The sequence below is a fragment of the Cuculus canorus genome, chromosome 1, assembly GCF_017976375.1.
Source record: "Cuculus canorus isolate bCucCan1 chromosome 1, bCucCan1.pri, whole genome shotgun sequence".
Classification (NCBI taxonomy): domain Eukaryota; kingdom Metazoa; phylum Chordata; class Aves; order Cuculiformes; family Cuculidae; genus Cuculus; species Cuculus canorus.
The window spans coordinates 24,951,014-24,965,126 of record NC_071401.1 but is presented as its reverse complement, the minus strand read 5'-3'; the positions used below and the strand labels follow the sequence as shown (position 1 = coordinate 24,965,126).

The following is a 14,113-nucleotide window of genomic DNA, read 5'->3' as shown; positions in this document are numbered from 1 at the left end:
ATGAGAAAGTAGAAAGAAATACTGTGAAGAAAATACTAATAGAAGGAGCAGCTCTTCCTGCTAAGCTTTTTTTCAGTAAGGATTACAGATCCCTACACCACATAACTAGTAACTTAGTGGAGATCCTGAGACCTCAGCTGCCTTTTCAATCATCACATTCTGCTCCATCACAAAGATATTTATATTAGAAAGGAGAAATCATGCTCTGCAAAAACCTGAAAGCTTGCCTTTTCTTGCAAGTAGAAATGCTACCAAGAAAACAAAGAATGATGATCAGAAGCTTTGGCAAGCAAGACCACTCCTACTTTAATTAACATACAATATGTAATCTCTCCCTTTCAAATCAAACTTTGCATCTAGAATTTAGCAAAAGACAGTTAATCTCCTTAAGTACAAAAGAGATTCTTTATCCTATACAGGCAGTCAGAAGCAACAGAGGATTACATTATAAGCAAGAAATAACAAAAATGTAGCAAGGTGATGAACCCAGCACATCTGAAAGTCTACCCTAGCTTTAGCTGGAGGCAAAGAATAAGAGAATAAGAGAATTTTCTCTGCTTTCCCCATCCAAAACTTTGGGTCCGAAAGAGTACCTTCTATATCATTAGGAGTAGATTCTCAAACTTGCTAAAGTACAAGAAGAGAGGATAAAAATGTTTTTGAAACTTATATAGATTTCATTAAAAGAATTTAAATACAAAACCATATGAAAACAGATGCATTTCTTCCAAGAAAATACTATTAATTTGAATTCAGCTTTGAGCTGACTAATGTCATCCGACTGTACGTCTCAATATTTTTTAACGGGTTTGGATGGCTTTCTGGGAGGACATTTCTCTGAAATAGTTTACTACCCAAGAAAATTGCTCAGTATTTCAGGGATGAAATTTTGTAGCAGTTAATTTGTACTTGCTAACAATATTAATTAAACATTAATACCTTAGTATTTGGCACAGCATTTTTAATGCTGGTCAACTGCCTATTTACTAATGACAAGTCAAAAAATGAAATATACCTGTTACTGGGAAACAGATGTAAGACTTCAGATTTTGCTTAATACTATAAATTTCTTGACATTTCTTTATGGTTCTGTGTTCTAGCTTTTACTTTTCATTTACCTGTCTTGTTAGTTTACAAGCTCTGCATAGAAGAAATTACCTCTTACTATACTTATACAGTGCTTAGAACAATATGACTGATCGTAGCTCAGGCCACTCAGTTCTACTGAAATTAAAAATAATTCCTTAAAATTAAACCACTAACAAGTATCTCCTCTTGAATCCAATACAGAACATAGTGTGGTATAAAAATGAATACATTTGTATAAATTGGTAGTACGCATACTCATCTGGCAGAACAAATCAGTTCTTCCTTAAGGATTTTTCCTAACCTAAATCTTCAAAATCTGTAACTCTACCATATTTTCTTATGGAATAAGCTAAGTATTAATCTATTGTTATCAGTGTCCTCTATGTGGTATCAGCTATCTTAAATATAACAGTGTCTTCAAAGAAAATCTCTGAAAATGTCACTAAAATAGCTATAAAATTAAAAAACCCCATGTTATTAAATACATAACTGGGGAAGACAGATTGAAGGAGAAAGTTAAAAAAACCAGAAAATTTCCAAAGATTTAGAGGAAATAAATATAATACTTTTCTTTACTTGTTCAGTTTACTTTGAACTGAAAAGCTGTGAGAAAGAAAAAAAAAAACTTACATCATTTGTGTTAACATGCCAGGCCATGTCACCATAAGATACCAGCTGACCATTCACGTAACATCGTATTTCACTGTTTCTCCATCGGTTATAGATGTGTACAATGCTTATCATGTACCACTGGAAAGACATAGAAAATCATTATATAGTGGCAGATATTATGCTATAAAAAAAAAGTTAACAAAAGGCATTAAAAACAAGTGACCGTTTTCATAAAGTTATACAAAGAGATGAATCTTTGCAAACTCATAAAATTAAAAGTCAAGTTAGTGGAGCTTCAAGTCCAATCAGTACCACCGTGCCTAAGTGTAATTATGCACCTACCTGCGTCCCTTTACAGATTTAAAGCCAAGAAAGCATACATAAAATTGCAAAGTTGAATACACTTCCATTCCTGAAAGTGTAATTTAATCTATAAACTATATGTTGTAACACAAAACACAACTGAGTTCTAATAGGAAATCGAGTGCTTTGTGCACTTACCTTATCAAATTTATATTATCATATTAACAAATTTATATATCTGTGCCTTTTCATCATGTCTTTCTGTCAGAAATTATTAATTAAAAAGAAAAACTTTACAACAGCAAATTTTACAGCCCAGTGTAAGATGTCATCCTGATTGCTTATGATTTTCTTCCTCTATCCTTTACTATTCCTCTAATTTTTGGACAACAGACATATCATTAAAAATGCATTATATAATCAAACAGAGAAAGCATCACAGTAAAACACTTCTAAGTAAAACTATATTGATCTTTCACGTAATCTGTTCAACAGGAATCACCATGTTCACGATAAGTAAGGGAGAAGAAAAACTTAAGTTTCATTTAAAACTGAACCTTTAAACTCACTTAAGACTAGGAATGGAAATTTAATCTTTAAGGTCTGCAAATCAACTCATACTTAACTATAATGAGTTGGTTGCACAGGAACAAATCCAAGCAAACAAATCCCTAGAGAAAGAAATTTCACAGCCTCTCTGGACAGCCTGTTCCAGTGTTCCATCACCCTCACAGTAAAGAAGTTTTTCCTCATGTTCAGAAGGGTGGTAGAAAGCAGGATGGTCAAACACTAGCACAGGTTTCTCAGAGAAACTGTGGAGTCTCCTGGCTTAGGGATATTAAAAATGTGACTGGACAACATGCAGAGAAGCTGATCTAGGTGTCCCTTCTTTGAACCATAGGTGAGACTAGACTGTCTCAACATGTCTCTTTCCAGTCTTAATGATTCTGTGAAAAAGTTAACTCATCAGCCTTGAAAATACCATTTCATATTTTAATATTTTGAAACAGTAGTTTACTATTTCCTTCTCTTCTCTTTCTTCATATCTGTTTCAGTTATTATCGTCTGATTTTTATGTTCAGCTAAGTCTTTTTTTTTCAAAGTAGAGAACGTCTGCATCCCTCGGGGCATTATTTTAATAAGTCACTTGGTGACTCTCACCTGGATCTGGTGTAAGTAGATACAGAGCCTACCAATATAAAAATCCAATTCTCTGTATTAGAGAATATAAAAGCAAAAAGGCTTCACATGTTGATTTTGAAATCAGAGCACAGAATTACAAATAAAAAAAGCATGCAGCAAAATATATTGGGGCATTAATCAATTCAGTAGTCCTCAAATCGAGCTGTATTCTGTAATATATCTATAATATTTATATCTGCTAGAACACACTTATTTTTCCACATCTATCTCCAGGTCTTTAAAAACATATTTTCACTTGCCCTGCTTAAAGCCTACAGTTAACAGAAGAAGTAAAAAAACCCTACTTATCATACAACAGTACATAATACTATCTCATTTCTTGCATATACAAGTAAACAGATGTATTCAGTAATACTAGATTACAGCTAGAGCTTTGGCTGCTGAAGTCACATGTGGCCAGCCTAACTTTCTTTTTGTCAAGCAACGACAAGCAAGTATTTTCCGTAGGCCACTCCACTCCCCCTCTGCAAATCAAAATACAAATCTACAACTCAAGAAGTAAATGTTGTTTCCCATTTTGTAGGCAGATTCTATTCCACAAAGGAATATACATCATAAATTCAACAAAATATTCATAACTCTAAGTCCAGGAGCTTAACTGGTGACTACGCTAATCAGAAACTAAATGCTAACTGCAGGACTCCCTCGCTTTGCTTTTATCAACACTTATTTTCCAAAGCTTCCACACCACCTAACATAAATCTCTTAGAAGAAAAATTCCCTTGTGTTATTTCCTTCAAAGGTAAACTTACCAATAAGGTCCACTAAGTGATGATGATTTTAAATCCTTTCATACCAACAGCAAGGGTTCTTTGCAAAAGCACTATTCAAAGTTCTATCTTTTATAACTATTTACTCATATTACCTGTGTTGATAATTTTTCAGCAGCAGTTGGCTCACAAACATAAGCCCCCCGTTTTATCTATTTATCTTCTATCTATGATTTTCCTTTTACAGTGCTTTAAGAGCATTTCTGACAACATATCAGTTTGTACAACTGTCCCTGCTAAGCTTAAGAGATGACTCATTCATTTGGAAATAAATAGTTCATTACTTCTGCTGAAACGCTGTTCACAGAGCCTGTAGGAACTAAAATAAGCGTTGGTATCTTGGGAGAGCTTTCATGTCCATGTCAAACTTTAGGAAAATTACACAATCTACTTTTTATCTCTTCTCTCCCTGCCCCCATGTTAACCACAATTCACGCACACGCATATTCTTTCAGTCCAAGTCTTGTTTTTCCACACAACTATTTTTAAACTTTAACATTGTCACTATGTCAGAGCACTACTTCTGGCTCTTCCTTTGACCAACAATACAAGCTCTACAAAAGACATTGAGCTCTTCTTTACTTGAATACACATGCACACACATGTGCTTGCACGCAGTGTCTATCCCAGCTGTTATCAAAACTAACGCAGTAAGAAAAATTGCTCTTTTTTCTTGTATTAACTGCACTTGTATTAACAAAATTTACATTTTAAACTGCAGTTTCTTTTTAGTCAAGGAAGTAGTCAGGTAATGAAAAATGGTTTACTCTTTGTTTTCTGTTGTCACTAGTATCAATCTAGATAAAATGACTAGCATGATCTTTCAAAGCTAGCTCCTAAAATAGAGGATGACAAACTCGAATCCACACAGCATGTATCATCTGGCTCACAACCCTGTTCATATACACAGTAAGAATCCTTCAAATTACTCAACAAAAGCAGGGAAGAAGAATTCCAGTGCAATATCGCATCGCTTTGTCCCTGATATGTTTTCAACATGTTTTACAACCCTTCCTTTCAATTTTTCTAGCTTCTAATCCATTTTGATGATTAAGAAATCAGCCATGGCAATCTGTCATTCTTAAAACCAGCAAAGCCTTTTTCTAAAATTTGTTATCATAGTCCATCACCCATTTGTTTGACAAAATAGATTATATGCCACAATTAAGAGTCTGGCAAATTTAATATTCAAATTTCTTTGGAACTTCAAGATATGTCCTAGCAACTAATTTCTCTCTCTTATATTGATTTCTATACCTTTTCTACTGACATTTCAATTCAAGACATTTCCTCTGACTCACCCTCATTGATTCGTCTTGTAGTAAACAATGACCAAATTAATTAATTTAGCTTTTTTGTTATGACACTATATTTATTCTTCAAGGGCTCTTATTAAGCCTTAGTCATCTAATTGCCCCAATGGACTGGAAGAAAAGTTGTACTGTCATTTCATTTGACATATAATTTGTTATAACTCATATTTTTCTAAGTATTCTCCATTTTGATACAACTTCTGCTTTCTGAACAACTTATTTTTATTTACAATGGTCTCTACTTTGCTATTTATCCATAGTCAGGTACATTATGAGGAGCATTTAAGCTTTTTATTGGATTTTTTTGACTAACAGTATATTTGCTCTTAGCCTTCTGTATCTTTGAACTTAAGCAATTTCTCAAGCACTATGAAACAAGTTTGAAAAGGAAATAAAAACAGATGCTTCTTGTATTTAAACTCTCGTCCCAATAAGATGCCACTCAGTTTATAGCAAACTAATGTATGCTTCTTCATATTAGTATGATTTCTGATCTTCCCCAGTTCATCACAGATGCTCTAGCCATCCTTATCACATGACTAATAACTAATTCTAAATAGTACAATTTTCGTACTTAGTAATTTATTTATCTATCTGATTAGGTTAAGCCCTTAATAAAGGGCATCACTCCTGTTGACAAGGTCCACCGCACTGCAGCTTGTAACTAAGTACAATTTGAAATGAGTGCCCACTGATGGTCATGTCAACAAAGCTTCTGATGCTTCAGTTATGTTAATAACCTCATTTAAATAGAAGTTCCAGTTTTGCTTCTACAAATCAAGCATATATGTATATTTCATAATTTCCTGTTACCTATGCCTCATTTATGCGAATGTTTTTTACTGATGTTGTACAGGCATTTCGTTGATTTCTCTCCTGTACCTGAGGACACAGTTTTCAGGATGTTACTACTACACAATGAAGCAAATCAAGTTTTATTATCGCACACTGAATTTTTCTTCAACTTTCAGTTGAAAAATTCCCTCTTTTTAAAAAAATACAATTTTCTTTTAAGTTCATCCTACAGTCTCCTTTCCTACATAATTTTCTCTAAAATGCACAAGACCATGGCACTCTGCTGTAACAAGAACTTTCTTAAGTAGTACTCAAGGACACTTCAGATAACAGCCTATCAATTTTTTTATACTACTGAAATCTCTTAAACTTAATCACCCACTGTCATACACCTGGATGAGAAATCACACACTGGGTATTACTAGAAAGTGGAATTTATTTCAATCTATACTACAACTAGTGAAGGATTAGAAACACACATAAAAAAACCAACCCAAAACCAAAAAGCTGTTTTCTCTCAAATACAGTGTTTTCCCATTCGTACTCACACAAGGATTGATGTTGAGGCTGGAGCTTCAGAGAGTAAAAATTATTGGGGGTTCCTATTACACAAAAATTTCACTCTGGAGTCTCAGAAAGCAGTACTGCCATATTAAATGCAATACTGCAAAATGCAGTTCAGCTCTGTTGAGATGTCAGACTACTATACTACACCTACATTTTCTGTTTGGGGATATTATGATCAAATTTCTCCAAATATTTTTATAGATATTTGCTTTTATAATGTTGTTAAAATACATAATAGAAATTTAAATTTACCGCTTAACAAATCTGAAAGATTTAAATTAAGATTGCATATTATTCTTTCAGTGGTAACATATGACATAGTTAACAGTGGGAAGATCTTCACATGAACATAGTAACTTTCTGATCTGTGTATATAAACCTTTTGACTACGTAGCTTGAATATATATTTTTCTGTGATTCAACAAAAATTTCAAAAAACATTATTCAGAAGTTTAATATGGAAGATGTCTCTGGCAAAAGCTGTTGCTGAAATACCTACATCTGGAAGCAAATGACTAGAAAATAGTATATCTAATGACACAAATCACATTTCTCAATTCAGCATTTGGACAGTAATATGGCTTCGTAAATGGGTATGCTTTTTTTGATATATATCTACACAGTCAATGCTTGCACAGTGGAACCAATGTAATATCTAAATAACATGAAGAAAATCAATCTACATGTTAAATAGGATATGTTTTGACTTGTTAGAGCCAGGAATTGTATTTGACAAGTTTCCTTTCCTCCATTGTGTGTTATGTATCTTCCCACATGCATGTACAAACAAGTTATTAATGGAAAAAAATATATCATATGAAACCACTTGGAAATATATTCTAGAAGATTTATTTGAAATACTTCCTCAATCTGACATATCACTCGATGAGTGTGAGCATGATCTTTGAGAATTACAAAACTGGCATGGAAATTATATTTGGACATACTTTGGCAGATCAGCAGACTATGACTTGAAGTTGATATTTATATAATGAGATACACATGTACTAGTATTTCAGAATTAACTATTTTAAGTAGAATAGCAAGAGCTAAAATTTTCCAGGGATGGCATGAAGGAAACTAGTCATTCATAATAAAAAGCATGAAAAGAATATCTTGCTAAAATATGAAAGACTGCTTCTTCATCAACAAGTAAAGAAATGGTCAGCTAGGTCCCAAAAGCTAGTTATCAAGAGCATAATCCAAAAGTCAAATACTCAACCTAGGATCAGTGGAATTGTTATCAGTAGCATCAGATGTGTTACATTAAATGAAAACTGAACCACCATCAAACTCTTTTCTTATAAAAAATTTGCAAACCAGAACTGATTCATTTCAATACACTCAGCAGATACGTGTTATTTATAAGGTTTTACACATCCCTCAGTTATATGGTAGAAAAAGACATTACTACATTTTAAGAAAACACAAATTATCTCAAAGTTATACAATTGAATTAGAATTAGTGATTTTGAATCACAAATACATACCAGGAGAAAGAGAAGAACATAAAGCTGATGAGTGGAACAATGGCATTCCCTCCCTAAGAAATTGGTTTCTCAAAACAAAACGAGTACTGAAATTCAATATACAAATTCTAAGGCCATAAAAAAAGAAACGAGCTTCACAGCAAAATATATACAAAGCCCTTATCAATGACAAACACATAATCCTCTCACTGTACAGAAAAGTTAATGCTTCAGTCAACTAACTGAAATATTGAAGCCAGCAGAATCATTGTTCTCCTAGGACTACTAGGCATACAGTAGAAATGAACACTAACATGATCTCGAGAAATAATCAAGATTTACTATTAAAAATGAGAAATCCCCAAACACCACTGACACAGAAGAAAGTTCAGAGCTTTCTATCTCCCCACACAGATAAGAAATGGTAGCATTGCCAGCAAAATTGTTCCAGGCACTGGCACCAAATTTATCAAACATGGAACATTCAGAAATAGAATGATGACCTTTTAAAAAGAAAATACAACCATTTTACAAATACTGAAAATTCTACTCTGTCTGAAGCTAATTAAGTAGTACTTTTAAAAACAAGCTGACTTTATAGAAGTGTTACTTTATAAACTATTACATTTTTCTTGAACTGATGCTGGTGTTTAACTGACATAAAACTTTGCATGACTGTCAGAGAAAATACTTATAAATAACAAATCACAGATTCTTACCAACTTTACGGCAGTAAAGGGGTTTTAAGCATTTCTTCCCAGAAGCACTTTGTCACACTTCATATTTTTGTGGATACCCCTGCTTACCTTGCGTGGCTGAAAGTCATACTTCACACAGTGCTGGAAACCTTTGCCTTTTGACTTCAATGATGTAACTATTAAGCAGTTGCCAACAAAATGAGCAGAATACCCAACACCTTTGCTAGTGCGGAAACTGAAAAGAAAGAATTATTAATGAAATTGGAAAAAAGGGATTTTTTTTTATAGCGAAACAAGTTCCAAATACTACTTTAAAATGCCATACGAAAGACAAGAAGTTAATATCTGGAATGGTGTACTTAATTTCCTTTATATCCTCTCTCCTCACCATTTCTTTGCAGAGAGCTACAAACCTTCATCCCTAACTTGATTCCAAGTTACATTCTAAAAATCATTACTTTTATTTTTTAGAAAAATCCAAGATGATAATATTGTATCCATCACGTTTTTTAATTGGTTTCCTAATGAATCATAACTTAAAATAACACATCTAATTTAAGTCATAAAGAAAAATCCATCACAGAAGAAATGTGCAATGTCTTGCAGTTTTATGGAGCTGGGAGAACAATGTGGCCAAGATGATATATCAGTTTGGGTTCAAGGTAATTTGTACACACAAAAATTATTTCTTTGTAAAAAGACTTCTTAAATGGCATTTTGCAAAGGCAGCTGATGGAATTAATGAATGACATTACACAGACCACTTTTTAAAAAAATAAGTCTATATCTACAGCCCTGTCACTTATTTCCATCTGAAAGCTCAGTACAATAAAGAGAATTCCGCTATCATTGATATGGGCCACATTTCATACTTTTTAAAAATCTTGATACCAATCACGTTATAAAAATAACCAGTGTCTGAAATACAAGTTCTAAATGGTGAACTTCATCCATAAATGCTGAAATAGAGCTTTTCAAGTACAAGAAGACATGACTAATTTTGAACATTCAGATATACTCCTGTAGCCCACAGATTTCTTAGTTCCTTACTGTAAGCAACATAATATAACTTCATATTTTCGCAATGATGTTTTAAATTATTTCATTGTTGTAATCAAACACTTTTACTAGGTTTTTCATAGTAACATCAAGAGGTGAAAGGCACATGCAAATACTAAATTCAGCTTTCATCTTACTTAATAGCTGCTAAAATTCTACATCTTACATCTGCCCTACTATATAAACACATCTTGATTTTAATATGCAAAAAAATGCATAGTTATAGACCTAATTCTATCTTCAGAAATTTCCAGTTAAATCTGTATGTGTGCATTAACAAAGGAGAGAATCAGATCTTCCTCCCTTCTCACTGTCAAAAATATAGCTGATAAATGACAATGTTTTGAAAAAAAAGATAAGTGGCGTGACTAGACTGAGGCGGACAGAGCTTACATGTTCTTCTCCTATGAAGGAAATTTTAAAGCATGCCAAAAAGAGAATTTCAAATTCTAGAAAGCCACTTTTGTTACAATGAATTAGAATGTTTATATTAAATATGAAAAAAAAAACCTATCGGGCTAAACAGAACAGGAGTAATAACATCTATAGTTGACTCTTCTCCACTTCAATGGGTCTTTGCATAGAGGTCTTGTCTTTCAATCTTGATTTCAGTCATCTCATGAGTTGCAGAGAACCATGCTTCATGATCTCTGCTCATCAAAGTGGTTCTGTTGGCCTTGAGGCATGGCTTGGTTTGCTCTTTCCCTTTAGCAACCTGTCAAGGTGCTTCAGAAGCTTTATTTTCTGAAATTCGGGCTGTGGTTTTCTCATTCTTCTACCTGCCTCTACATGTCATACACAATTCCCTCTCCCCTCGAGCTGCTGTATTGGAAAGGAGCATTATTCCTTGCATTATTTCCACTTGTACAGGCCTCTACACAACCCTCTTTGTGAAAAAAAGGCACTCTTTTAATAAACCTGAAAAATCCTCTCTAAATAAACCAATGACATAATCTAAGAATGAAGAAAAAAATTACAAACTGTCCATCAACACTGACCACAATACTGAAGACAATTTACAACACTGCCATCCTCCTATGTCTTTTGAAAACTATTTTTAACATGGATCATTTCAATGACCTTGCTTCCACAATGACCCTATAGGCAGCTACACCCCACAACAAAAGAAACAGTGAACAGCTTCATAGGAGAACATCACTTATACGCACATATAAACTGCATTACCCATCTACACAAATAACCTGCACAAGCACAGTACTGAATTTTGTACAATAATATAAAGGTTGAAAACCTTCAAATACAGCTTTTACAATAAGAACAACAGAAGTCATTGTGGGCTGGTTTGAGACTTCATTTTACCTCCTCAGAGCTTTACTCCATTCAAAGAACCTTTTACCAGGTAGTTGCATCTCTCAGAATGCCAAATGTGTTTCTCAGCAACATAAGACCTCTCTACAAGCTAAAATAGTTCTAGCTAACAGAATCCCATTCTGAAGGATCTTGATAAAAAATACACAAATTCACTACATTCTGACATATGGTGTAAAACTATTTACTTAGAGATGTCAAAGATTTTTTTTTTTCATTACCAACAGTCAATCATTGTAAACACTATCACATTCATACCTAATGAAAACATTATTAAAATTGTGTAAAATGCATCCTACAACTTCGAACAGGAGCTAATAAGCATTTTGTTACACACTCAGAACACTCTGCAAAAAAAAAATATTAAGTAGAAATGTCTACTCCTCAAAAAAATTTCCCTTTCCTAACCAGTTGCATTCCCCCAGTTATTGGGCTGATTTTCTGACAATTATGGCCAAACCAGACTGTTGCTGAAATTTTAAACACTAAATTGTCCTTATATGTGCAATTTCCTTCATTTTAGCATATAAAAACAAGAAATCAATGAATTAATAGAAAAACAGCTCAATTCTTAGCAGGACTGTTCTTTGTGGAATAGAATGAATGATTTTCTAAATATGAAGATTAGCCAAGATTTTACGTTTTTCTTTCCTGTAATGAATTAGCATTCTAATACAAAAATAGTTGAAAAACTGAGAACTCAAATATGTTGTCTGTTTACCTCAACATTATAATATATAGATTATGTTAATCTTCACATTTTATTTCTTGCCAAAATAAAGTAGGCTAGAACTGGTCTCTAGGATACTGCACAGAAATTCTCTTACCAATTACCTACACACGCAGAACTTGCCACATCCAAAGATGAAATGTGCAGAGACAACAAGAGCAGCACTGTCAACACCTATACGGTTTTATGAGCCTTTAACTATCTCACCGAGCAGCTGGTATACAATTTTACTACAGATCGTTCATAAACCCCTTATAGTTATGTTTCATTTCAGCCAGTCTCTCAAAGCAGCTACTGGAGTTATTACACTTCAATAGCAGGTAAACATTCTTCCATGTACTGGTGAAGCTGTTTATTGATTCTAGTTTCTTTAGCTTAGGATTTTATGAGCAATTTAACATATGATCATCGTTTTGAGATTGATAAGATATTCTTGCCTGAAGGGAAAAGAAAAAGGTTTCTTTTCTACTAACATTGGAATTCCATTACGTGCTTTTGCAACTGCTCTGCATTGTCTCTATTACTATTAACTGTAGAGATGGACTGAAAAGTCTAGACGGCTTGCTTTGTGGGGTCTTCAGGGTTTTTTATTAGTTCCTACATCAGTAAAAATAAAAGTTAGAATGTTCTTTCAGAAGTTTTAGCAATTCTTCCATTAAATGGTTGTGGAAGCACTTGGATGCTTTAAGGACAAAAAGCAATGATGGTGACAATCCAACTTCATTTCACCCTCTAATTCCCTTATAAAGCACAACACACAGTTTTAAAGAAAGCATCTCGATAAAAAAACCCACACCCAAAAAACCTCAGCAAAACCGCAATTAATATCTGGATTAATTTTATCTAATTACAGACCTTACTCAGAAGCAATGTTACCCCATCTGCATTTTAAGCAGAAAAAAGCACAGAGATTTAGAGTGTGGAGACATTCTAGTTGAGTGTGCTTAAGATTAGCCATAAATTCCTGAATATGCTGTCTTTATGACAAGGAGTCTATACCTCATTTTCAAAGAAACTATTCCAATGAGCTGTTAAAAAGGGATGATGATAATGATGATTATGATTATTATTATTATACTGTGTAGTCTTATAATTGTGTTAGTGATCATTGTATTACCTGTCTAAGTTTGAATTTTCCTATTTTGTAGTCTACTCACCAGATCTCAGATTAAACAATCCATCAACACTAGATTTTGCATAAATTATGAGAATAGAAGTCAAGGTTGTTTTATTTCCCTTGGAAGGTTTCATTATAAAAGAAGTTTTCCAGGTCACAGCCCACGCCAGAGTGTTCTCTGAATAGTACCATTTTTTTCCAGGTTCACTTAAAAGAAGTAGCTATTCTTAACTGTAAATGGTATTCTGGCAATGCTTTTGTCAAGATTTTAGGAGGTGACCACATCAGCTTTACACTCTTCTCAGTTAATTCAGACTATCTTTGAAAAGATCACCTTAGCTCTTTCAGCTAGAGTGATGAAAAAAACAGTTTATGGTCAGTTGGTTAACTACAACACTTAACATTCTTCTGTAATTACTGTCTTCTAGTACATAACTACTCATTATGTAAGCATGGCACCCTTTATTCCCTGCTAGGTATATGCCATTGGTTTGCTTTTACTAAAATTTGCGCTATGGAATTTTGAATCTTACCATTTGAACCTGGCTGCTCTGTAACAAAGACTTCTCCATATTGTTATTTGGCAATCCATGCAAATGTCAAAATTTCCTTCCAGGATTGCCAAACTCATCCTCAAAGATAATTAAAATTATTTTAAAAACCCCAACCAAACAAGTTGTTTACAGTTCTTGAAGCAGCATTTAGCTAATTACAGAAAGGTAGCAGTTTTCTAGTAAATAAAAAAATTATTTACTAGAAAAAATTATTTATCTAGTAAATAAAAAAATTTACACTTTGTAAAATAGAACGTGGTGGTCTCGGTGGACTGTAAGTTGACCATGAGCCAGTAACTTGCCCTCATGGCAATGGCAGCCAATAGCGTGCTGGGCTGCATTAGGAAAAGCATTGCCAGACGGCTGAGGGAGGTGATCCCTCCCTGGTCCTCAGCACTGCAGAGACCACGTCTGGACTATTGTGTCCAGTGCTGGATTGCACAGTACAAGAAAGACATGGACATATCAGACAGAATCCTGCAAACAGACACAAAGAACACTCAGT

The 14,113-nt window shown here is 33.8% G+C and overlaps 1 protein-coding gene across 11 annotated transcripts in view; it reads right to left on the bottom strand.

Annotated features, from left to right (window-relative positions):
* Window positions 1-14,113, bottom strand: part of NBEA (neurobeachin) — a 498,960-nt gene that overhangs the window by 374,716 nt on the left and 110,131 nt on the right. For all 11 annotated transcript variants that reach the window (XM_054056357.1, XM_054056365.1, XM_054056384.1 and 8 more), the window contains exons 6-7: window positions 8,928-9,054; window positions 1,720-1,839 (exon numbers count right to left, since the gene is read on the bottom strand). In XM_054056357.1, coding sequence (XP_053912332.1) covers window positions 1,720-1,839; window positions 8,928-9,054 — 247 coding nt within the window. The remainder of the gene's footprint in view (window positions 1-1,719; window positions 1,840-8,927; window positions 9,055-14,113) is intronic.